The sequence below is a fragment of the Propithecus coquereli genome, unplaced genomic scaffold, assembly GCF_000956105.1.
Source record: "Propithecus coquereli isolate 6110/MARCELLA unplaced genomic scaffold, Pcoq_1.0 Scaffold655, whole genome shotgun sequence".
NCBI classification, from domain to species: domain Eukaryota; kingdom Metazoa; phylum Chordata; class Mammalia; order Primates; family Indriidae; genus Propithecus; species Propithecus coquereli.
In genome coordinates this window covers 603,741-629,750 of record NW_012152563.1, presented here as the reverse complement: position 1 = coordinate 629,750, position 26,010 = coordinate 603,741, and the positions used below count along the sequence as shown (strand labels likewise).

At 60.2% G+C, this 26,010-nt stretch overlaps 1 protein-coding gene across 1 annotated transcript in view; it reads right to left on the bottom strand.

The window, feature by feature from the left end:
* Positions 1 to 6,862: 6,862 nt before the first annotated feature.
* The window catches only part of ARNT2 (aryl-hydrocarbon receptor nuclear translocator 2), a 141,703-nt gene continuing 122,555 nt past the window's right edge, over positions 6,863 to 26,010 (bottom strand). Inside the window, exons 15-18 of the mRNA XM_012660097.1 lie at positions 23,333 to 23,471; positions 22,498 to 22,648; positions 11,852 to 11,988; positions 6,863 to 10,121 (exon numbers count right to left, since the gene is read on the bottom strand). Coding sequence (XP_012515551.1) covers positions 10,023 to 10,121; positions 11,852 to 11,988; positions 22,498 to 22,648; positions 23,333 to 23,471 — 526 coding nt within the window. The 3' untranslated portion in view covers positions 6,863 to 10,022. The remainder of the gene's footprint in view (positions 10,122 to 11,851; positions 11,989 to 22,497; positions 22,649 to 23,332; positions 23,472 to 26,010) is intronic.

Here is a 26,010-nt window from a genome sequence, read left to right as displayed (position 1 = left end):
GTCCCCGACTCCTCGCTGACGCCCCGCGTCACGCGGAGGCCCTTGGGTCCCGGATCCGCGGTGTCTGCAGGATCCTCGGGCTCGGGACACGCAGCCAGCATTTTCCTCTTGGTCCTGGCCACACACCCTGACCTCCGGCTTCTCTTCCATTTCTTTATCCTCAGGCTGCTGGCCTCAGACCTGCCACCTCTCTGCAGATGGCCCCAGCACCAGGCAGTCGTCTACGCGGGTGACAGGAATCGTCTGGCTACTCATTGTCGTTCAATTCTTCCCTGCCACTCATTAGGATTCCTCCACGGACCGAGGACTCGGTTTAGATGAGACGCCGCCTCCGCCTGCTCCTTGCACCCCCAACACACAGGGACAGTTTCCTGGGCGGTTCCTGCAGACAAACCAGAGGCGAAGCCCCAGGCCCTGGGGCAGATGCCTGTTTCCCGCGTCCTCTTTCTCTTGACCCCCCGCCCCCTCGAGTGCACTGGTTTTGTCACAATGAAACGCCACCTCTGTCTCCGTGCCAGCTCTCTGCTTCCTTCCCACCCACTGGGGACAGGAACGAAGCCACGAGCTCGGTGCCCACAGCCAGCGTGGAGCTGGGATCCGAGACCTGTTCGGAGACCTTTCAGAAGCTGCCGTCGGTCCCTGTGCGCTCACTGCGGGCAGGGACAATTGAAGGACAATGGTGTGACCCAGTGTAAAACGAATGACTTACGACGTAAGGAGCATTAATTGAGCACCAGGTGTGGTGCAGTGTGCTGAGCACGGACCATGAACAAACAACCTGAGGTAGCCGTCACCAAAAGTGTCCTCACGCATTTCTCCCTTCCTCTGTCCTCCTCTCAGGGGCGCCGGCCTGTCCCCTGCGCGAGGACCCGGGCGTGGACAATGTCCCTCGCCCACCCCGGCCCGACGGCTGGGAAGAGAGCCTGCTGGTCTTGAATGGACTTTCATTCTGCCTGCGGAAAGCGGCCCCAGGCCAGCTGCAAGCTCCCGCAGCGTCGCAGCACCCGGGGCCTGGCTGTCCCGTTGGGGACGAGGCGGCTCCACCTGCTCCTCCGCAGGGAGCCCTCAGAACCGCGCCCTTCAGGAGTGGTGGGAGCCTGAGGGGTCACTGGGGTTTCCAGGAGCCCTCGTGTGGCGTCGTCCCTGACGTGGCCCAGCTTAAACTCCACGTGGCCATGACGAAAACACGGGGGCCGTTTAAGGGTGTGGAATTACGAGAAAAACGAGTGGACACGTTTCCGCACCCAACGAGCCTCGTGGCTGAGAAATGGTCACAGGCGACGAATCCCTGTGATGGAATGTCTGCCTCCTGCCCTCGCCCCCGGGCCACTCTCTGTGTTTTTGGCGTGTGTGTGGGACTCTGCGTGAAGTGCGGAAAGATCAGCAGCTGGGAGGCTGGGGCCGCGGAGCGGGGCAGGCCACATCCCGGGCATTTCCGTCTGGTGTCCTGCTGGGAGGCTGCACCTATCCGATGATTTACAGGGTCTCGGGCTTGGAGCCGGGAACCCTAAGTGATTTCTGCGAGAGCTGAGCCACGGGCTGTGAGCCCCGCGGGCAGACCCCACTTCTGCCGGCCCCGTCTGGGACCTGCTGCTTCAGTCACACCAGCCGCCACCTCGGGAGACAGCGACTCCTCCCGGACCCCCGCCCCGCCCTCTTTTGTGTGGGACAGGGACCTTCCACCCAAATCCCAGCACACTCCAGACGTCACACTCTGCCCGTCCGCCTCTCTCTGCTAGGGGTGGGCACTCGCTGTGGACGGGCCGGCGTCTTCCCTGTGCAGCCTCAGCCCCGGCACTGGGCGTGGCAGGTGGGGGACCCCGCGAGTGTCCACCGAGAGAACGCGGCTGAGGGTTTGCAGGAGCGGGAAGCCACGGTTGCCGGGGGCGACCTTGTGCTTCTTGGTGGAGGACCAGGAGCAGCTCTTCCTCCTCACCACCGGGACCGGGGGTGCGGAGCCCAGGGAGGGGCCGAGAGTGCGCGCTGGCTCTGCCCGGGGCCCGGCCCTCCCTGGATTCCGAGCAGGCGCCCCCCTGCCCCCCCCTCGCTGGATCCACCGTCAGAGAATGGATTGGAACACAGTCTTCTCATTCTTCATGGGCTTCTAAGCTCTTTACTTTACAAATGATGAGTGTGTATCATCGGCAAAGTCAGGAAAATAATTACTATCGCTCCAACTGTGTAAGGAGTATGTTTTTGTCTGGCTGCTTACCTTGAGGATGAAAGAGGGGCTGTGGGTTAAGCGCCAGCCCAGGTCATGGCGACTGCTTGGCCCTTAATCCTCCTCCGCCCGCGCTGGCCCTGCAGGGCGCCCCCCGCCCCACCTGCGCAGGTGGTCCCACCTGCCATGGCAGACGTGCACTCTCCGTGTCCACCCTGGGCGCTGAGATCCCCAAGTATTTCCAGATTCACTGATTTTCTTCTTCGTCTGGCAGCGATTTGCTTTATATTATTTTCTATGATTTTACAAGTAATATATGTGCCTTGTAAAACAAGTCATATCGAAAGTTATGAGGATGGAAGGGAAATCCGCCTCGGCTTCCGTCATGTTGACAGCACAGTGAAGATATTTCCATGTTTTATACATGTAAATGCACACATAATTTATGTAAATGTGAAGTTATTACACTTAACACATTTATTTTAATTTTTCCTTGCTTTCTCTGCTTCCACAATCCCTCTGAATACAGTCTAATGTGAACACGGTATTTTGTGCATTTTCTACGTGTACACGTGTACGTACATACACAGCCAGGCACTCATACGTGAACCTTCGCAACGTGCTTTTGGTATTGCTTGTTTTGTCAACATGCACTGATTTTATTTATAATTTTCTGATTGCTTTAATTGGTTAACATACTGAGGTAATGCTATGTAACATTCAACACGTGTGTTCTCGCATGTCCTGACCCACTCTCTGTCAGTGGCTTTGCCTGAATTTACAGTTTTCCTCCGCCCTGGCGTGCGGTGGCGATGCACACTCGGATAGCACGCTGTGAATTTCTGGCCCGTCATTTCAGCGGATGGGCCTCCAGCAGTTGGACAGCCGAGCCAAAGATACAGGTGTTAATGTAGGAGACATTGTCACATACTTTCAAATTAAGTTGTAAAAATGTCTCTTTCTTCTGAAAATAACTAAGAAAATCCTTTCACATGCATTCTCGCTTTTGCCAATCCATTCGGGTGATAAATGTCACGTCATTGTCACTCCAGTTTGCATGTGAGATTATCTGCTTTCTGATTTATGTTTAATTGTTAAACATTCCCATCGCGCAGCGCATCTGAGGCAGGAGTGACAGGGTTCTGCGCCCGTCACCGAGAGGAGACGCCGTTGAACGTGGCTCAGATGCTCCTCTTCTCCCTGCTCCGTCCACACCCTCCTTCCTCTCTCCTCTCTTCCCGATCTGCTCCCAGGAGCTCGTCCCTGCAGCCGCTCCGCCCCTTCCTTCTCTGAGGAGAGCCGTTACCAGGGCTGTATTTTTCAGGCCATGGAATTTTTTTTCCTGTACTTTCTTTTACTACTTCTCTATTTATTCACAAAATATGTTAATGCCTTGAGTTATAAGAATGTGCGTAGCATTTAACTCCAGCGTCATATTTTTGGAACTTTTGCACGTGCAATAAAGCCGTTTACGTGCTGTGATATATTCCTTTGTGTGACTCAATGGCAGTTACTCCTTTCTCTGCTCGAGGATAGATTATGTTCCACTTCTTCACCACTGCAAACGGAGCAGTGAGCATGCTTTTATCTGTCTGCCTGTGTGTGTGCGGGAAGTTAATAGACACTAGGAATCAGAACCGTGGTCACGGGTTTGCGCATCTTTGACCTTTCTGGATGTTTCCAGCATGCTCCTGGAAAACCGGCTCTGACGAACAGCGTGTTCCCAGAGCGAGCGTGCTGTCTCCCACTGGCTGGCAAGGAGTCCCTGTCTTCTCACGCCCTCAATGGCAACTGTGTTACCAGACTGAGTACATCTGAGTGACACGAGCAGTTATTTTGTTTTAATTTTGCATCGCACTTATAGGCGAGTTCAGCTGCTTCTAATATATTTAATACCTTTTGAGTTCCTATGAATTGACAATTCGAACCCTTTGAAAATTTATCTGCTGAGTTTGTATTTCTTTTATTGACTTTTAGGAATCCTTCCTCTATTCTGAACATGACTCTCTTGGGTATCTAAGTTGCAAATATTTTTTGTCACTTAATTGACTTTGACATTTTGGGGGGCTGAGTTCTTTTTATTGAGTTCAGACTTGCTAATATTTTACTTCATGGTTTGTTACCTTTGTGCCTGGTTTAAGAAATCCTTCCCTGACTTGGTCTATGAATGTATTCTCCTAGACTTTTTTCCTAAATGTTGTACATACATTGCTTTTAGCATTGAGATGTCTTCGTCTGTGTGGAGTATTCTTTAACAGGGCGACAGATGAGGATCTAATTGTTGATTTTCCTACGTGCTTCACCCCCCCACCCCCCACCACCTCCGGAGCCGTCTACTCTGCCTGAGCTCCGTGATTTGCAAGGCCGACTCTTCCAAACAGCCCGGTGCCCAGCGGGCGTGATTTGCAGGGGCTTTGCTGTGTCTGTTGTCTGGTTTTCCGTCTCTGTGTCAGCCCCGCACTTTCAATTGTAAAGCTCCCTCTGTGGTCAGACGAATGCCTTTCTTTTTCCTCTTTTCCTTCCTCATCTTCCTTCTTTCTCTTCTTTTTTACATTTATTCAACAAAATTTATTGGCTATTATTTTTCCTTTTTCTTTCGTAGGAAATTTGGGACCACAAATTCCACAAGAAATTCTGCTGTGATTATTTTAACATCAACTTTATTTAGATGCAACTGTGTGCCATATAATTTAATGCACCCGCCTTACGTAGACGTTGTGAGTTTTGTCACGTGCACACACCTTTGTGACTATCCCACAAGCACGGGACAGAACTTTCCCATCGTCTGGAGACTTCCTCTGTGCCCCTCCCCCGGCCCATCCCCAACCCCCGCCCAGCCCCTGGTCTGCGTCTCCCCCACGGAGCGGGTGTGTCTCACCCAGAGTCTCACGTAAGTGCAGTCACACTGCACGTCCCTGCCCCGCTTCCTTTGCTCTTGCATTGTTCCTGAGCTCTGTCTGTTGTTGCTGTCATCAGTGTGTTGTTTCGTTTTATTGCAGAGGAGCGTTCCATAGTGAGGATGGATAATACCACAATTCGTCTGTTCACTGTTCATGCACCTGTTGATGGACATTTAGGTTGTCTTTGGTTCTTGGCTATTACACATAAAGCTGCAACGAATATTCCAACTGACGTCTCTGTGTGGAGGTAGGTCTCCATCTCTCCTGGGCAAATAAATACCTAGGTATGGGAAAGCCAGGTGGCATGGTGGGCGGGTGCTTCCTTCAGAGGGACGGCAAATCCCATTTCACCTGTTTGACGGTTCTAGCTGCTCAACTTCCTGGACAACACTTGCCTTTTAAATTTCAGTCAAATATTAGAGCGGTGTCTCGCTGTGCCCTGAGTTTGTGTTTCCTTGACGACGCAACCATTTCCCATGTGCTCGTTTGCCGTCTGTCTGTCTTCTGGGTGACACGCCTCTTCAAGTCTTTTGCCTGTTTTGCACTGAGTTGTTCGTCTTAAGTTGTAAGAGATCTTTACATATTCTAGATACAAGTTCTTTGTCAGAGATACAATTTCTGAATGTTTTCTCTCAGTCAGTGGCTTATTTTTTTTCTTTTAATAGTGTCTTTCGAAAGCAAACGTGGTTAATTTTTATGAAGTCCATTTTGTGAATTTACGCTTTGGTGGATCGTGCTTTTGGTGTAGGGTCTAAGGAGTCCGGGTTTAACTCGGGGTCACAAACTTTCTCCCTGTGTTCTGTGAATATGTGCGGTTTATTTTATGTCAACAATAGTCAATAAAGCTGTAAAAACAGCAATGCTGGGTGCTGATGGAAAAGAGTCGAGTGATTTCAGCGCACTGTTTTGCTAGAATCCTCACACAGTTGAAAATCCACTTCTGACTTCAGTATCACTTCTGACTTCCCCAAACCTAACTACTGATAGCCTTCTGTTGACCAGAGGCCTAACCAGTAACAAACAATGGATTAACACGCACTTTGTATATGTGTTATGTACTGTATTCTCACAATAGTCAGCTAGAGAAAAGAAAACGCTACTAAGAAAGTCATAAGGAAGAGAAAATACATTTACTATTCATTTAGGGGAAGTGGATCATCACAAAGGTCTTCATCATCGTCTTCACGCTACGTAGGCTGAGGAGGAGGAAGAGGAGGGGTTGGTCTGTCTCTGGAGAGGCAGGGGCGGAAGAAAATCCACGTATAAGTGACCCTCACAGTTCAAACCTGTGTTGTTCAAGAGTCAACTGTATTTTCTAGAGGCTTAAGCGTATTAAAACATAAACTTAATTTTGTGAGGATTTAAAAAAATAATAAGAGAGTTTGAAGAGGACAATATATACAGGGTTTTGGACTGGGACCTGCGACCAAATCCTGGTTCTGCCATTTCCTTCCTGTGTGTTCTTGGATAAGTCACTTAACTTCTCTGAGTCTCAGTTTCACATCTGTAAACCAGGAATAGTAACCACATACCATAGATCTACCCTGACTAACAGGAAAAGCATTTGCAAAGAAGCTTCTAGAGAGCCTTGCCTGACACAGTTAAGCACTGCTAGTTTCCTCTTCCAACCTAAGGGGCTAAACCCCCCCAGAGGTCCCTCTTTGGCTACATACACTCCACCTCCTTTACCGACTGTGACGTCACAGCCCCTAGGAACGGGTGTCACACGGGACACACCCGAACTGCAAGGGGGAGTTTCCGCGAACGGTCCGATTACAAAGTTGGCCTGGGCCACTCCCTGTTCAGAGCAAAGTCACTTTTATTGTAATGAAATTTTAAAAGGCAGTCACATTAGTTACACATGTACACGACTGACTTAGTAACTGTTAGTCACAGAGAACATTCCGGAAATACAAATGCTTCAGCCACAGCACATTCACATCCACACGAAGCAAGGTTAAAGAGGAATGATTAAGTGCTCACGCTGCCCACAGAAGCCTGCTCGTGAAATCTGTTTTTCTTTTTTAGAGGAAACCGAGCGTGTGGCTGGAGCCGGCGGCCCTGGCCCCGCACGGCCTGCGGCCTCCATCTCGTGGCCGCGCCCCAGGAGCCTCTGTGACAGCGTGCCCACGCCGCCCTGCGGTGCCTCTTCAGGGTGCCCCGGACTCCAGGCAGTCGGGGAGACGGTGGACTCGCGGCTCCTTAGGACTGGGCTCTGGGGGCAGTGACTCCTGACAAGCGGGGACACGGCGGCCGAGACGGAGCCCGTACCGTCTGGTAACGCGGGGGCTTCCGCCCTGGCTGGTCACTGGCTGCGGCTGTGGGGCCACGGGCTTGCCCTGTCTGCGCGGCGGGTCAGAGGCGTCGCAGGGCAGGCGGGCTCGGAGAAGCGAGTGTTCGCGACGCCGCCACAGCTCAGGGGCCGCCCAGCGTGAGGCCGGGGGCGGGGAAGAGCCCGCCGTTCATTCCCTGGGGACAGCCTCCTCTCCTGGCCGACGCCAGCAGGAGCGTGACACGTGCCAGCGCGGCCAATCTGGAAACACACAGCGCCTTATCCCCTGGAGGGTTAAAGCCCCAGGGCTGAGGTCCACGGGCGGCCAGGACCCCCGCTGCCTGCAGTGCGCCCTACTCGTGCAACGACAAAGGGCTGACCCTGCAGTGTTGGAAAGTGGAGCACAATGTGGCTGTTCGTGACGGCGCTCTCATCCCCTGAAGCCAAAACGAAAACCAAAAGCGCGGGGAGTGACATACCAGCGGCATGTTCCAGAACCATCCGTGGCCACCGTCACAGTCACTGACCGGGCTTTGGTGGAGCCTCACCGTGGCTGCATCCACGTCCTTGCCAGGGCTCCGGCACCACCACGTGGCCCTCGCCTGGGCAAAGCCTTCTGCTTGCTCAGCCTGCGAGCGTCTGGCTGCAGGGCGCGGAGCAGGCGCGCTCTGGCCTCCTGGGCTGGGCAGCACCGGCCCGGGAGGGTCCTTTGTAAACTCGGATAATTAAACCCTCCGGGGCTTTAATCCTCACTCCAGTTTGTCTCAAAAACCTTTGGTGGGAGAATCCCTCGGCATGGATCCTCCCAGCCCTGGCCTCCTCCTCCTCCGTCTCCCCTGACTACGGTCCCAGTGGCAGCTCCTAGGACTCACGAGAGTCCCCGAAGCGGAGTGGGGCGTGGAGAAGACAACGCTGACCAGACTATCCCCAGACTCCCCGCGACGCCTGGGCGGGAAGGAGGCAGGGCCGGGGCTCCCTGACCCTCCAGGTGAGGACTCGGAAGGCAGGATGTTGGAGCAAAGCTCCTCGCCTGTCTCTGCTGCCTCCCTCGGTGCCCAGCACAGCCCAGGCGGGGCAGGCGCACCACCCAGGGGTTCGCCTTGGCATGCAGGAGGAGCCCCGACAGCCCTCCAGAAACACGAGGCAAAAACAAACGCAAGACCTCACAAGCTAAAGCCGCGAAGAGTCTGTTTTCACGTCACCGAGAAATACTTCTTGATCGGAAAGCTATTTTTGTGCCTTTTGTTTTTTGGAAATAATTATACCCATGGCCTAGGGCAAGCTCGAGGCTGCTGGAGGCAGAGGTGGCCCAGGGGCGGGGACGCAGAGGGAGCCCCATTCTGGGCTGCCGCTTGAGAATGTGCGCGGTTTTGGCCACCCGCCTTGTCCCCAGAAGCAAGAAAGCGTCACTTTGCGGCTGGAGCGCGCACCACGTGTGTCTACACTTGGGGCTCAATCGCCACACAGAGGCTTAAAAGCCGCTCTAGAAACTGCAGAGTCAGGGTCACGTTAGAGTCTGGGGACCAGGATGGCGCGGAGGTGGCCACCAGCCCTGGGCATCCACCGAGCACTGTCGACTTCTGCAGGTAAAGCTCCCGGCAGCGCTGAGCAGCGGGTCCCCGGGATGCCGGAGTGCCGCCTCCAGAGCCGCCGAGCCGAGCGTGGCACAGGACGGGAGGGCCTGGGCGCCCTGCCCCTGCCACCCACCCCTGCACAGAGGGCCCAGGCCTCGGTGACCTCAGGGTGTGCGGGGCTGGGGGTCACAGGGCCTCCGCTCGCCAGTGGAGCGAAGACGAGACGCTAACACGCAAACAAACAACAGAGCCGCTCAGACCCACGTCGGAAAGGGGGCACCACCGGGCTCCCGGGCAGGACGGGCCGGCTCCTCTAAGAGGAAGGGCCCGAATCCGCACTGGGGCTTGGACCGGAGAACTGACCTAGCAAAGTGAGCACGTCCCCAGCTGTGACTCCTGGTGACCCTAAGTGCCGGCCGAGCTCCCAGCCCCTGGGCCGAGCGTGCTCCGTTACGGGGGTGCTGCCGGGCCTGGGGACAGGGCTGCGCGGCTGACCGTGCATGCTGGGTTCCAGACGCTCACCCTGGCCACACGCGACAAACACGAGGCACAGCACACCCGCCAGGACAGAGCGTTCGTGGCGCACCGCACAAAGCACGTCCGTCCCACGCACGGCGGGCGCGTGCAGACGTCGGTGGAGCCGGGGCAGCCGTGTCCCGCGCGTCCTGCCTGCCTGTTTCCCAAGCCCACCCCGGCCCCTCCCACCGGGAGAAGTGAAGAGCAAGAGGAATCCGCCTGCAGCGTCCCGGGCGCCTGCTCCTGCTGCTGCTGCTGCTGCGTCTCTCTGGGCATGAAACGAACTTTTTATGAGGGTAAATTGTCCACTAAGAGATTATTCACAACCAAATTTAAGGACCCAGTAGGCTCACCCCCTGAGCACACACACAAAAAATACAATAAATACAACCGATCCCCAGGGCCCTGGTCAGTGGCCCAGCGGCCGCGGCTGCGGGTGGGAGCAGGGCAATGCGGCGCCCGGGGACGTGGCGGGAGGGTGGCTTCTGGTGGGGGGTCCTGCGGCAGGACGAGCAGGGCGGGGGCGGGCCCCGTCCGCAGGGGCAGCGACGTCAGAGCAGGGGTGGCGCGGCGCAGCGGGGGCCTCGCTCTGCCCGCGGCTACTCGGAGAACGGTGGGAACATGCCCAGGTCGGCGAAGTCCTCGATGTTATAGTTGCCGGCCCCCTGGGTCGGGTCTCCCGGCATGGGCAGCATGTCCTGCGGGGGGAGGAAGAGAAAGCCGGGCAGTCAGCGTGTTCGCTGGTGCAGGGGACACATCCCAGGAGCCCACCTGCCACTCATCCTCGCACCATCTCTCACGGGGCGGCCCCGGGGTACCCCTGGCCTTCCGTGGGATGCCCCGCAGGGTCCTCGAGCTTGAGGCCCTGGGAACCAGTTCTCCCGGGGAAGCTGTCGGGCCGGCAGTCAACAATGTCAGGGCACAGGCTGTGTCTACCCAAACCAGGGACACAGGGCGGACCGGAGCCCCACTGGCGGGGAGGGCCCAGCCTCCCACCAAGCCAGGTGCACACAGCAGACAGGTAAAACGCAACGTGGAACGGAGGATGTGTGTGGGGGCCCGGGTGGCTCATCTTCAGCCTGTATCTTAGGGCAGGGCCAAATCCCCGAATGGCTGGACTTCAGTTTTAACAAGTCCTCCAAGTTCTCTGGCCCTCAGACAATCCACCCAGAAAATGGGGGTAGCAACGTTTCAATTTCTTATGGCAAATTTCCCAACGTGTGTTCTGTTGAGTTCTCATCCCAGGTAATACTCTATGAGAAAAGAATTCCGTGGACAGTTAAGTTTGGGAAACAAGGCAACCTTTGCCTCCTCCTAGAAATCTAGGCCTCACTGGTATAGTAAAAGCTCTGATAAGTCCTGCAATAAAGAAACTGAATAACTTTGTCTAACCAGAGTTTCCTAAGCCTATCTGGCCAGGAATTCTCTGTAGCATCGTGACCATGGAGACCACGTCAGCAAATGCTACCTTACGGGGCTGCCGTGCGGCCCGAGAACAGGCCAAGAACAGAGCCTTTCGGCAGGAGGAGGCTGGGTCAGGCTTGGGCGTGGGTGGGGCTTCCCCGTGCAGTTGAAGGAAGGCTGCCCCGTGGGAGCCTGACTGACATCTGGGTTCTAGACCTTTGTCTGTGAAGACGTGGTGGCCTGGCCTGGTGGGGAGGAGCTTGGGATGAGGGTGGGTGAGTGAGGAGGGGAATTAGAGCCGTCCCGCGACCTGGTTCCCGCCCCATCCCTGCTTAGCAGCGCAGACCTGGGGCACCATGGGGGTGCCTAGGCTCCCGTTACAAGGGCCTGGGGATAGGCCGAGCCCTCCGGTGAGTGGTGGTTAATGGGCCTGTATCCCCATTTGGAGCCTTCCGGGCAAGCCCAGGAAACCCAAAAGGGGCAGAGCCCTGCTCTGGGGGGCTGTCACGGTACCCGTTCCAGCCGCACGGTCTGCCCTGGGCACGAGGCGTGGGCCGGGAATGTCTCAGGTAACAGAGAGGTGCGAGGCGCCAGGTAACCCTGGGTCAGGGATGCCCTGACTTAACCGCAGAGCAGAGCTAAGCCGGGGCAGGGCTGGCACCAGGGTGGGGAGGAGGAGGGTGGGCCGGGGGGAGGCACCAAGGCCCGGGGTGCTGCCGGTCTTAGGAGAGGCCCCCTTCGGCCTTTGGGCTTTTGCGTCTCTCCTGGGCAGCTCCGGGGCCTGGGGCAGCGAAGTCTCCCACTGCAGCACCCGCTCTGTGGGCCTCGGCCAAGGCCCGGCCCCCGCACCCTCCCGCATGCCCCTGAGGTTTCCGGCCGGGCAGGCTGGGACCTTCCACCCCCGGACCCCTCCAGCCCAGGCGGGGCCGGGACTCACGATGGCCACCGGGCCGCTGAGCGAGGGGGAAAGGAAGCAGAGAGAAGGCGCCGGTACCTACGAGGAGGCGGTGCTCGCCCGATTTACCTGGAACACCTCAGTCTGACCGGGCTGCTGGTGGGAGTGCTGCTCACCGCTCTGCTGGCCGTGGTGCTGGCTCTGCCACTGCGACCAGACTTCCGAGGGCCGCCCCTGGAACTGCCCGCCACTCTGTCCGCTTTCAGCTGAAAGATCCGATGCACAGGACACGTCCTTTAAAAGCCGTCCCGCGGTCCCTCCCGTGAGACCTAAGAACCTCTGCAGCTCGGAGGGCCCGCGTCTCTGAAAGGCACATTCCAGCCGGTGCTGGCAGCACACGTGACCCAGAGTAAGAGGCCGAGTGGATACGACAGACACGGGGGCCTCGGCCGCGAGGGCGGCTCTCCCTGGTCACTGCCAGGTGACCGGTGCTTTGAGCCCTAAGGCTCCCGTGCCCTTGGTGCCCACTCATGGAAACTGCCTGTGGGAGCCAGGGCCTGGGCTGGGAGAGGCCCTCCCCGGGCCGCGCGGGCGCTGCCGCTCCTGACTGCCGGCCCACGGCTGCTCCGGAACGGTGTCGGCCCCGCCAAAGGAAGAGCTTCCCCTCAGCAGTCCCCTGAGGGCCACCAGCCCCACGCTCTGCCCTTTGAGCAACTCAGCGAAGCCACACGTGGCCTTTACGCGGTCCTCGTACAGGGCCACGATCACACCCCTGCAGGCCGGCTGGTGGGCACAGGGCTCCTCAGCACCAGCCTGTTTCACAGGGAAGGAATTTGGTCACACAAGAAGGTAAGTTTCCTCCGCCAGTTAAATCAGTAAATTAACTTATAAATGAGAGCCATTTTCCTTCCATCTAGAGTTTACAAAAATATACCCAAAGGAAAAACAAAAATAGGAAAAACGAGCAGAATTTTGTTGAAAACATTTTTGAGATTTAAACAAAGAGGCGGCTTAAGAAGAAACACCCTTCAAAGAGGATGTCATTAGGCACGTTGAAAACCTTACAACTTTTTTCTTATCTCAAACCATTAACACTCTGGGGACAGTGCTGTCCAGCTGTGGGTGGCAGGACGGGCCATCTTGCCGCCTCACTTTTCCCAGCAGCCACGCTGACCACGGGAGGCCTCCGCCCCAGCCCACGCAGCTGCGCGCTGGGGAGACCTGAGATGAGGTTGGAAAGTGTTCAGGGAGAAGGAACTCTCGGCTTTCTCTCCCTCTGCCTGTCCCTCTCTCTCACACACGCATGCACACGCACACACACGCGTGTCCACCCACCCACAAACGCCGCCTGAGACATCAAGGGCTTTGACAAAACACACGAGCTGCCGCAGTGCTTTGCTCGGTGCTGCTCGAGCTCTGTGCGCCGGCGACGGCTGGCGAAGGTTTCCGCAAAACCAGGGCAGGCGCAACGCGCACCTGGGCACGACAGCAGCGTCAATCCACGGTGCACGCAGGGCTCCGCTGTAAGGCACACACGCCCGCCATCTGAAATGCCTCTTCCCAATAAGCTCGCGCCTGGCTCCAAGGATCGTGCCCACTGGCCGGATCTGGGAATCTGAAACTCTAGGCCTGGCTGAGGCTGGCTCACATCGTGGCAAAATCGAATGAGCAACAGCACCTGCCCCCCCGTGAGGGGGTCCCACCGATACCGCCCCATTCCGGAGTCTGCAGAGCTGAGCACGAGCTGGTCGCCGTTGCTGGGTGGGGGGCGGTCACAGCTACCTCTGCCGGAGGAGGGCGCGGCAGGCTGGGGGAGGCCCTGCCGCGTTCGGGGGAGATGGCTGCCACGCAGGCTCGCTCCAGGACTCTGCTCCGATGTCCCGGGGGGCTGCCTGTCGCAAACCAACGTCCCCAGCCCTTTCCCGCCCCAGCTGCACGGCTGCCTCCCCTCCCTGTGCCAGCTGCCTGCTCGAGCCACCACGCAGCGTCTCCGCGTCTCCCGCCCTCCTCCGCGTGCGGCCGCGCTGTGGCCGGCTCTGCCCTGCCAAGCCCAGCCCGCAGGCACGCAGGGCTCCGTCCTCCCCGTCTCTCGGGCATTCACCCTCTGTCCTTCCGTCTGAAGGCGTCCCGACTGCTGGGCTGCACGAGGTGTTGGCGCCGCTCCTCTTGGACCCCTCCTTCTCAGGCGCTCCCTGGTCCTTACTTACATCTCTGCCCCTTAACACTGCGTCCCCAACCCGGCCGCAACCTGGTGCCAGTCAGTGGCCTGTCAGAACCGGGCGGAGAATCGAGAATCGCCGCCTGAGCTCTACCTCCCCTGCCTCCCCACCCCTGTCCAAAGTGTCTTCCATGAAACTCAGGACCGGGCGCACAGGACGGGCTGAGCAGCGGGCAAGCGAGTGCAGCTTCATCTGTATTTGCAGCCGCCCCCTCGCTGGCATCACACCTGAGCTCCGCCTCCCCCTCTCCGTCCCTGGAAAAATCGCCTTCCGTGAAATCGGTCCCCGGTGCCAGAAAGTTTGGGGGTCGCTGTCTTGACACGTGCCGCAAGCAGGGCTCTGAGTCAGGCCTCCCCTCTCCTAAAGGCCGAGATGGGAATAAGCGCTTCTGTTTTCACGACTGACTCATTCGTTTGTTCAACTTGGCAAACATTTTCGAGCTCCTGCCGACACCGGCTCCGGGCTGGCTCCGGACGGACACTGGAACCCAAGCCGGCTTCTGTCCCGACGGCGTGGCTGGCGGGGAGGCGGCGGCAGCAGTTCCGCGCAGCGCAGAGCTGCCGCGACAGGGCAGAGCAGAGCCGGGACAGAAACTCTTAGGAGGGGCAGGGACCTCAGTAGCGGGAGGTGGAAAAGGCCTCTCAGAGCTCTCGGAGGAGACCAGAGGGAGATCAGCAGCTGACCCGCGCAGGGCCTGGAGGGGGCTGGCGGGGATTCTAGACAGCAGCGTCAGTCCGCTCTGAGCCCGGCAGTGGAAGGTGCCTGGCGCCTCCGGGCACCCGCAGGAGGCTCGGGACGGGTGAGGGAGCGAGTGTGACCAGGCAGGTGAGGGGGGCTGGAGCGTGAGCCAGGGGCCAGGTTCCCGCCATCCGGGGACGGATTTTGAGGGTGACAGAGAACCAGAGAGGGTTTCCAGCAGGGGTGTGGCACACAGACCCGCACCCGCAGGAAGGTCACCGCAGGAAGGTCACCGCCGGTGGGTGTGGCGAGGGCGGAGGGAAGGTGGCAGGTTGGGAAGGGGCTGCTGCAGGACCCTGCGAGAGAGGACGGCGCCTTGACCCACGGGGCGGCGAGGGCTGGAGCAGCGCGTGCACTTGAGCTATCACGGACGCCGGCCATGCTGGGCGGTGGGGCGGGAACAGCTCAAGTGTCTGGATTTACAGTTCCGGCCTCTCTCCGTAGCTTCGGCTGCACTCGCCCGGCCTCGGTGACACGTCCGAGCCGTACGACGGCTGTGCAAACACCGTGTCCGCAGGGACCCCCTCCCCTCCTCACGGACTCTGTCATCTCCCTTCCTCCCTCCTCACGCCGCCCCCAAAGCCACGCGGCTACTGGGGCCATCCTTCTCAGACACGCGTCCGCTGCTTGCAGACAGACGGCGCTGTTGGCCACGTCCGTGAGGCCCGTGTTCTTCAGAGTCCGCACGAAGACCCTCTGTGATCCGCTTTTATCTTGCAGCCTTGTCTCCAGCGGCGTGTCACTGTAACCCCTGCCCTGGTCACGTGACAATACCCGAACGTCCCCCAGAGGGCCACACAATCCAGCTCCGTGCTGCCGCGTGTTCTCTCCTCACACACACGCCTCTCCTCTGTGCTGGCGGATTCCGCGCGTTCCAGGCCCGAATCGCGTGTGACCGCGTGTGCCTCCCTCCCTCGCTGCCGGGGCCTGTCGCACGACACTGACTTACTCCAGCGTGTCTCTGAAGGCCGGGGTGTGTCCACACCCCTCCCAGGCCGCACTGAGGGTGGCACGCAGGTGGCTTCGGGGAGTGTTTGCCGAAGCAATGAGGGAGGGCGGGGAGGGAGCCGGGGGCAGGAAGCGAGAACACGGACATTTCACAAACTTCTCTCTCCTTGCACTGGAGGCTTCTGGGTGCAGAGACTTGTAAGGAAACGAGTGCGCGTTCTGCCATCGGTCCCCACCCAGGGACAGCCAGAGACGGGGTGGGTGTCGGGGACGAGGACTGGAGGAAGATCAGCTCTCTGTGTGCATCTGGGGGTACCTGACTCTATTAATCACAGATACGAGATTCCAGAATAAAAATCTTTAACGTCTGCAAAGGGAAAAAAGTCAATTAACCAGCTTGCTTTGGAAGTGGCACAAGGTGATAAGGGAGGATGGAAAGGACGTGGTATTTTCGGGGTGCCGACTGCACACGGTATGACCACGTGTCAGGAATCACGCCAGGTATTTTACATACACTGTTTCAATTCGTTTCCTCTTCATTCCAACTCTAAGAAATGGGTTCATTATCCGCATTTCTCAGATAAGGAAACTGAGGCTCAAAGGGGGCAGGAAATCAGCACAACTCGTTTAGCGTAGAAATGCCTAGATCTTTCCGGCATTGCAGCCCACGTGCGCTCTGTGGACAGACGCAGTGCTCGGGCTGAAGGCTGCCGCGTGCTGGCCCGAGCAGTGTGGGGCAGCACTGGGACCGAGATCGGCCGGATCCATCGGGAAAGACGGACGAGTTGCCGGGCAATTATCACGGAACTGTCACCAGCTCTTGCGAGGGAGGCCCGGCCTCCGCGAGAGGCCCTGGGGGTGGCCGCAGCGCCGACTCCAGGCCTCCTCGAGGCCGTCACTCCACAGCGTGACCTGAGGGATGAGCTCGTGGCCACGAGAGGGGAGAGTCAAGGAAAAAGTCCTCTCGGCCTCTGCGCTGAAAGGCCGCGCCCTCCCGGGTTGTTTGCGCGAGCTCTCTGAGCACGGCGAGCGGGAGCTTCCGCGTGGTCTCTCCCGGGGGCCGCAGCACTGTGGGCTCCCGCACGCACGCACGGTGGGCGTGGCTGCCGTGGCTGCCCCCACAACACACCCGCAGGCCTTTCTGGGAAAAACCCTGTGGTCTCCAACGCCTTTATGTTACCTTATTGTCCCCAAACCCACGTACACAGTCACAAACTACGAGCTGGGTTCCAGCCACGCCGTTCCTTCTGCTCCGTGGCTTCCTGAGTAAGGCCGGGGCCACCTGCAGCCCAGGTGTGCAGACGGAGTGCGCTGTTGGCTGCTGCCATCTGGGCCGCTGGGTGGGCTTTCAGACCCCAGGCCGGAGTCCTGCGGAGTTCGGAGATTTCTAGGTTATAGACGCAGGGACGACATCTTCCTTTTTTGAAACCTGAAGCTCAGTGCTGTGACTCCACTCTGATTGCCTACTGTTTTTGCTTGTGACATCCGGCTGGTCTGGAAATTGCCCTAAGATCCCAGGCTCACCGAAGTCCTGCTCAAGGTCCCACGTACTTGGGTTTAGCTCAGCAGTTCCCAACCAGGGATGATCTGGGCACCCTCCGATTCCCGAGACATTTGGCAATGCCCGGAGATAACCTGTCCTCGTCATAAACAGAGGGATGCGAGTGGGCAGAGGCTGGGGTGCTGCTACGCACCCCGTAATCACAGGCAGCCTGCGCAGCAGAGAACCGGCCAGCCCCAGTGCCAGCAGTGCTGCAGCTGAGGAACCCTGCTGGACAAGGTCAACAGAGGGCATCGCAGGGCAGCTGAGGCCGAGCACGGTGGCCCGTGTCCGTGATCCCAGCACTTTGGGAGGCCGAGGTGGGAGGATCACTTGAGCCCAGGAGTGAGAGGCTGCAGTGAGCTAGGCTGACATCACGGCACTCCAGCCTGGGCTACACAGTGAGTCCCTGTCTCAAAAAAAAAAAAAAAAAAAAAAAAACACCAATTAGACAAAGAGCTGATCTTTTGACAGCAACAAGAGACCAAAGGCAGCTGACCCCCTCGCAAAGTCCTTCTTGGCAGAAGAAAACCGCACCTCACGGCAAGGATCACAGACGGCCTGAGACCTCACCTTCAACACTAATAGGGACGAAGAGACCCACAGTTCCCCAAAATTCACCGGTGCAAACGCACAGGGCTGAGTTTTGGCGGCAGGAGCTGGGGAGCGAGAGGGTCCGTGGGGTCTGCAAATGTTCGGATCGTGGAACCCCCCCCACCTCCCCACGCGTACCCCGCCCTGCCCACGTCTCGCATCATGCATTCCGTTTCTCACGGAAAGGATCTTCAGACCTTTCCGGAATAACAAATTCCCCTCTCCAAAGTAAATACGGAGTAGGTGGGCAGGCTGGGAAGGACGCGGCTCTCTTAAGGAAGGGCCAACGCTACGGTTTGCTTCTTGGGCTTTGTAGAAGATGCTCATCCTCACAGCTGTTCGCGTCATCTGCCGTGACCTGAGTTGACCTGCGTTGACCGGGTGTGACCTGCGCCAGGCATGAATGAATTGCTTCAGCTACCTGCTCCTGGACTGGAAAGCACACGGTGAGCAAGAAGCCAGGGTCGTGCTTGTGCTTGCCCAGATGCTGAGCGGAAGCCTGTTGCTAAGAACATGACGTCACTTGGCCCCTCCGTAAACACGCACATAGACGCACCACACTCGAGCGAGTCAGGGAGCGACACCCGGCCTGCGGCAGCACCTCTGAGCCCTTCTCCTTGAGCAGCCCGTGTGCTCGGCTAACGCTGACGAGCAGATCCCGGGTAGCCGCCGAGATGGAGAGACACTGGAGATTCAGGGATTCAGGTGGAGTTCGCCTCTGCCAGCGGTCAGTTACCTGCTTCGAGACGCCGCAACTGCGCCCTGGAAACACCTCTCCTTTGCCAGCTGGTGGCGCATTAGGCTTTGTGCACGAGGATGCTGCAGAGACAGGCGAGGCGCGGGCACACACAGAGCAAGGGCGCGCCAGGGCCTCTCTCCCGGGGAGGGCTGGGGTCGTCCGAGCTGCCCCACAGCAGAGTGCGGGGAGCGGGCGGCGCTCACTCTGCCACCCGAGCGCTGCTTCCCGGGGACCAGTTAGCTCCAGCTGCAGGCGCTCGCTGGGGACTCGCGGCCACCTGGTGGGAGGTTCTGTGGCCCAGTTCTGCTCCTCGCGCGCCCCCTGCAGAGCTGCTCAGACAGCGGGCAGGCTGCTTCTCAGACCAGCCTCGCCACGGCCTGTGTTGACGCGTCCGCCGGTGTGTGCCCCGGGGCAGGCGAGGCTCTCCGGCCAGGGCTGCGCCTCAGGCTCGGGGGCGAGGTCTCCTCTTCCAGCTCCCAGGTCCCTCCTTGCCCACTGTCCCTGGTCCACAGAGCTGGACACCGCTGCCCACACGTGCGATTCCCGACTCCTCAGCCTCCCCCGTACCGACTTTTATTAGCGAAAAACATCTTCAAACTGTCTCTGTTCGAGTAGCTGGTGTGATTTCTGTCTCCTGACGGTGCCCGGACAGACGCAACGCCTCCCCACCTACCGTGTTAAGGGAATACACGCGTGAACCCGTCAGGCTTAAACCGCCAGTGTGTTTCCCAGTCCCGCTCCCGGCGCTCTGTCTCCCAGGGCGGGGTGTTCCCTGTGACCAGGTCGAAATGGAAACGGAACTAAGACTGGAATCACGGATGCACAATAGCGTAGCTCAAGAGAACTCAACAGACCCGAATGGAAGGGATGCTCTGCACAGAGCAGCGCGGGGACCAAAACCAGCACGCGGTTCCCGGACGGCCCAGAGCCGGGCAGGGCCGCTTCCCCGCTCAGTGCACCAGCTCAGTGCATAAGGCCGTCCTGCGGAGTCCGGCGGCAGCCCAAGCCCTGTTCCGAGGTGACACGCTATGCTGGCTACCCCTCGCTGTCAGCTGCCTGGGCCACCCCTGGGGGACGTCCCAGTGGTCTGCTCAGCAGGCATTCCAAGCGCCCTGCCCGCTCTGGTGGGGGCGCGAGGTCAGGATCGCTGTGCTGCCTCTCTGGGCTCCCGTCTCTGGCCAAGCACAACGAGCTGGGGACCCTCGGCACCCCGCCAAGCCTGCGGCCGACTCTCACACGCCCTCAGGAGGCCCCTGGGACGCTGCGCAGATGTGCGCACGCAGGGCTGGGGCACGTGTCCGCTGCAGATGTAAACGCTGCCTGTTTTTTCCTGTTCTCTGTTTATTTAATAATTGATGCAACTGCCCGTTAATGGAGACTGCTCTGTCCCACTGCAGCCACCCGTCCCCGCTCTGCTCCCTGCACCTCCCGCTGCGCCCTCCGGGCACCGCCGTCCTTGCTAACAAACAACCCCCGCTTCCCTCCAGCTCAACCTAAGCTTGCCCCTTAACCCCCAGGGGTGGAGGATGACCCCATGGTCAGGAGGGGGTCTGGCGTCCCCCTCTGCAAGTGCCTCCGGTTCGCTTTGCCCACCCTGACCTGAGCCCGACGGCTCTGCCTGGGCCCCGCTGCCGGCGTGGGGGGCTGTCCTCCTGCCGCCCCCTCACCACGGGGGACTCTGGAAACCGCTACAGCTACCATGAGGTCTTCTTCCTCCCCCTCCCAAGCCCCAGCCGCCCTCCTGCCGCCTCCTCGGCCTGTCCCCTCGTCGCCACCTGCCCCTGCTCCGCAGCTGGGCTCCCAAGCACACTCACACCCGGCCCACACCAACAGCTCCTGCCAGAGGCCACAGCAAACACCTCAGTCCTTGATGCATCTGCTTTGTGCTCTCTTCCCGTCCCACACTGAGGGCCCAGCCCCTTCTCATTAATGTAAATCCAGGCACATATGCAGAGACAGCCAGGTCCTCTCGATCCTAGGATCCCTGGAGAGGGGGCTGGAAGCTGGTGGGAAGCACAGAGCGTGGGCCTCAAACGTGCCGCCAGGTCTGATTCCTGCTCCCGAGACGGCTCTGCTACTCAGCAGGAGGCGGCCCTGGGCAAGCTGCCCTACCTCACCGCGCCTCAGTTTATTTACCTGTGAAATGGGAGTGAGAACGCTAGCTCCTTCTGAGGGCCACTGAGAGCATTAAATGGACGCTCTGAGCTGGCGTATGGGAAGCTCCCGTGAGGGTTAGCTTAGCTGTCAGTACCATCATCATCGTCACCATGACCTCAGTGGGAGCCAGTGCCAAGGAAACTGCAGAAATGGCAGCTGCGCCTAGAGCTCCATGCATGTGACCGACCCTGTTCTTGTCCCTGTGCGGTGGCCTCTTCCCGGGGCTTTGTCCTTCCTGGGACCTGTCTCCACTTACACTCGGGCCTGGCGTTCGCTTAGTGGGGACGAGACAGATGCACGGAGCTAAAGGCGCTGGTTGTCAGGGCAGGGAGGTGGCCCGCCCCCACCCCCACCCTGTCTCGTCACGGCCACAGCGCGAGGCTCCAGGGCCCTGCGGGGGACGCAGGTCAGTTCTGCTCTGCAGCCTCTCCCGGCCCAGCAGACACGAGGACCATCCTGGCTTCAGCCCCAAGGGCCTGTGGCTTCTGCCCCCGCAGCACCGCCCTGCCCGCCTCCCTCTACCTGCCTGTGCCCCCTGCCTCGACTCGGACTGTGCCCTTCGCTGGGCGGGGCCGGGGCTCCCCGCTCTGTCCGGCAGTGAGTCCGCAAGGCCTGGCGCTGAAGGCTGTTGAGTACGTCAGCGCCTTTGAGTGGGTCGGGACCAGGTGCCTTTGCACAGGGCCCCCCAGCAGGCGGCCAGGGTCTCCCCACACCCGGGCGGGGCAGCCAGACAGAGAAGGTTCTCAGCGAGACCGGGGGGAGCTGGTGCTCTCCGGGAGTCGGAGGTCCCCAGCTGAGCACCCGGCTGACGGGAAAGCAGCCGCCTCTGCTTCTCCCTCCCGAAACAGGCGACTGCGCTTCTGAACTCAGCTTCACGGAATGACGAGGCGACGTCAGGTAAGAGCCGCACTTGGGACCACAGCCAGGGACCCGGGACTGATGCTGGAGGGGCCAGCTGGCCCCAGGGGGCAGGGAAGGCTGAGCCCCAGGCCCCCGGGCTGGGCGGGTGGTGGGGGGACCTGCTGCTGTGCCAGGTGGAGGTGGGCGGCAAATGCACCTCGCGGGCTGGGCTGGGGACGGCACCGCCTTTCTCGTGAGCCTGACAGACAGGCGGCTTAAATGAAGCTTTCACCTTGCCACACGGGCTTTCGGATGTTTGGGTCCAGCTTCCTGCTCACCTGAGAAAGCCCAGTGCTTCAGGGAAAAGGCCTGTGGGCCACACTGTTGGGCATCGCCCAGCGACAGCCCCCACAGAGAGAGAGAGAGGACAGAGAGAGGGAACAGGCACTGGGTTCTCCCCAGGACCCGGGTTCCTCGCAAGCCCCTCCTGGGGGGCAGTGGAGGCCCCGCAGACCTGTGAGGAGGTTCACTGAATCCAGGCCCAGTGAGCAGCGCTGGTCCTTAACCCTTTGTGGCCTGAGGTTTCATTAGCAAACCTAAGACAGGTGTTCTGACAGGAGACAGGATCCCTCTCTTAATGTTAACAAGAGAGAGAAAACTTTACAGTGTTAGTCACACAACTGATTGTCCCTGTAACCATTCTCTAGTTTTTTGAAACGAGACTATCGGGTTTTTGATTTAGGGGACCGAAAATCCTTGCCAAGGGCTGTAAAGGGCTGAAACAGCCTGCAGGTCACATGAGCACAAGGACACAAGCCCAGTCCTTGGAAATGGAAACAGCAAATCACGAGGCCAAGGTCGAAGCGCCCGGTCTCTTAGGAACACCGCAGGCCTCCGCTTGGAAACCTCCAGGAGCTCGGGGCTCCGCCCCCCGACTCACGATGCTCAGAGGCGTTTCCGCTGCCTCTCCCAGGACTGCCTCCCCTCGCTCCCCACCTACCGAAGCCGGGAGTCCTGTTGGCGAGGCCGGAGTAGGCATTCCCGCTGGGCGAGGAGGTAGCCGGGCTGGAGAGGGGGCTGTAAGAAGAGGGGTCCGCCGGGTAGCTGTGGCTCGTTCCGATCCCAAAGGGAGACGACTGGGTCTTGCTGGACTGAGAGGGGATTAGCTGCAGTCAGGACAAGGCGAAGAGATGGGCGCACCACCAGCAGACCTCCCGCTGCCCCAGGCCGGTCACTGTCCCCGGCAGGCGCAGCAGGCAGAGGCAGTGCCTGCCTAGGGTGACAGTGGCTCCCTGTGGCCCTCCCGGCTGGCGGGGCACAGGCCTGGGATCAAGCTGATGTGTGGGGGCCCAAGAACTGCAGGGTCTTTGAGGCCGGTCTGGCTGTTGAAGGGACCCCCAGGGCCACAGCGACCTGGGCCCTCTGGCTTCTGGTTCTGGGGCCCTGGTGTCATGAGCAGTTAGAACCCTCAGCCCAATTGACACCCGTCTCACAGTGACTGCGGGGGAGCCGGGTGCGCCGCACGGGTGGGTGTTCTCATGCCCGCCTGGCGCAGGAGCAGCCAGAGGTTCAGACAGTGGAAGGGGGCTCATTCCTGATGGGGTGTCTCTGCCCCGCCCTGCTCGCTGCCAGGGCGAGGCTGTGAGGAGCAAAGGCGGCAGAGGTCACACGTGGCGCCAGGTTTGGGGCCTTAGCTCTCCGAGCCTTTGGGGGCAGCTGCTGCCGGGGTGGTCGGCCCCAGCTGGGAGCTGCCCCGGAGCCGGGACCCAGAGAAAGCACGTCCCAGAGCGCCCTGCCTCTCCGGGCTTCGGGAACACCCGCACAGACACCCATACCTGTCCCGGGAACGGCGGCCGACTCCCCGCCCACGCCACCTGGCTCTGGTTTAGCTGCCGGGAGATCTGGGACATGTTCTGGCCTGTCGAGGAGGAGGACGGGATATCGTTCACTCCGGGCACGTGAACCACTGAGGAGCTGGAAGGGAAGAAGATGCGTTTGCCCGAGTGGCCGCCTGGCCGCCTCCCCGCACGCTGTCTCCGTGCGACACGTGACAACGACACTGGCTGAGCCCCAAAGCTGGGCTGTCCGGTGCGCCCTCCCCTCGCCCTACCCGACGCGTCCGGCACCGTGCCCTCCTCAGCCTCGCCCCAGCCCTGCGCGTCCCGTGCTCTGGGCGGGTGAGCGGGTGGTTCGGTTTCCGGGAAGAGAGACGCTGTGGGCGCGAGAGTCCATCTCGCGGCCGACGCCTCCTCCGTGCCGGCTCGGCTGCTCCTTCCAGGGTCTCCGGCGTGGCTGTTGCTTCGTTCCGAGCACCAAGAAGAGCCTGGAAACCTGCAGGACGGGCCTGGTCCTCCACCCAGAGCCTGCCTCTTCCACCTTCAGTTTATCATGGCCTGAACTCAGCATGTCTGTATTAGGCACCTGCTGTGTGCAGTGCTCTGCATGTTCCTCGCAGGCTGGTGCCCTGAGCCTGTCCTCCCGCGCCATCTGCACGGCTAGGCGCCTCCTCCAGGGAGCCTCCCCCTGCGCGAGGACGGGGAGGTTGAGGCAGACGTTCGCTTTGTTCAGGCCCCGCCTCCTGCCGGCAGCTCTGCACGCAGGGCCCGTGCTGGGTCCCAGGAACCAGCCGAGTGGCGGGAGCGGGTAGTCACAGAGGCTTTTGGTGCCGGTGGATTTTCAGCTCAGCTTTGGGAGAAAGGCGGACTGTAGACCCGTCAGAAGACTGGGCACAATTTTACTGATTTTACTTCCCGTGTTCTGACGTTTTTTCTACACCGATCCCTCTTAAAATGGGGAGAAACCGAGAGCGTCAGACACAGCCTTGCGCTGGCCGGTGCGGGCACGCTCAGCTGCGCAGGTAGAAGGAGGCATTTTCATCTTCCCAAGGTCAATTCCTGACTTAACGCCAGAGCTCCTGTCCCATTCTCCTTCCTGACCAACGTGTGACTTCCGAGGGCGTTTTCTGACCGCTCTTGTCGGGGAGGGCCTCTCCCGCACCCTCCAGCGTCCTCCCCACAGGACGCTGACCGGCGAGGACCAGCTATAGCATCGCTGGCCCTGGACAGGTGCCCTGGCTGAAGGGACAGGCTTCTTGGGGCAAAGGGCCGGCCCCTGTGCCCAGCCCCCCAGGACCCTCGGGCCACCCTGGCACAGACGGCAGGGGCCACAGCGGCAGGACTCTGGGCGAGGACGCAGCGTGGGGCCAGCAGTGCCATTCCTTGGGCAGCTCGGGGCTCCCTCTGGCCGCGTCAGCCCAGAGTCCTTCGACCCCGGCCCGCGCCGGCCCAGCCTTCCAGACGTTCCGTCGAGTCTGCCCATGCCCCAGGCTGTGGCCGCACAGGCGTCCTCCCGTCCCCTCGCCTCGCAAGCCAGCGTTCGGCAAGCGCCGTCCCCGTGCCAGGCCTGCACAGGCGCTCGGGCACTGCCTGGACCGTCCCCACACAGCCGGCCACCCGAGCTGTCGCTGCCCTCCACGTGCCCCACTGCTCTGCCCCCACGACAGCTGCCTCACCCGGCTCTGCGCCTCGCTGCGCCGTCCGTCCTGGGCATGGCCGCGGCCTCCCTCCTCCCTGTCGGTGATGCTGTCCGCCCAGCGCGGCCCCGGCGCCCACCGCAGCCTCATCCTTTGCCTCTCCCTCCACGCGGCCTCCCCTGGCCTCGCCTCCTCCCGGCTGTGCTCAGCCTGTTCCCAGGCCCGTGTGCCGCCCCACCAGGACGCAGAGCTGACTTCTGCTCCCAGACGTAGCTGAGGGGGTGGCTAGGCCCTCTCTGGCCAGTCTGGCTGCCGTCCCCTCGCCCCGAATGCTGTCCCTTCCTCAGCTCTTGCTGCTGCACCCTCCCTGCTCCCCTCGTCCAGAGAAAGGGACGAGCAGCAGTGTCACAAGGAGCCCAGGGACATGAGTGGGCAGGGCTGGGACAGTGTGTGGCTGGGGCACCCGGTGGCACAGGGGAGTCTGAGGTCCTGACCGATGCTCAGCAGAGCCATGTGACCTGCGGTGACACGGGTCAGGGGCTGCCACCTCGTCTTGCTGTCCCCAGGCCAGAGGTCTCAGAGCCCAGACCGAGTCCCGCGGCACCGAGCTGTGGGACTGGCCAGGGCCACTCCAGGGCCTGCTGATCCAGGTCGCAGGCGCTGAGCCGCCCACGCGTCTCCAGGAGTCTGTGCGCGAGTCCTCATCCCCGAGTGGCCAGGGCACCCTGGTGCCAGCTGCGCCCGCTGGAGATGGGGCTGTGTGAGAAGACCTGCCTGCCAGGCACCGGGTCTGGGGAGCCCGGGGGCGTCTGGTGGGCACATGCGAGGGCCCGCACAGCCTCCCCGAGGACTGCCAGCCTCTCCTCTGGCTGCCAGCCTCTCCTCTGGCTGTCCTCCCAGGTCATGCTTCTGTGTCCCCAGCGGTCCCTGGAGCCAGGCTTGCCTGGTGATATCAGGGCTTCCTGGTGACCTCCAAGAACCAAGCCCTGGGAAGGCCGGACACCTGCCTGTACCCTTCGGCACCCTGCGGGCTGATGCCAG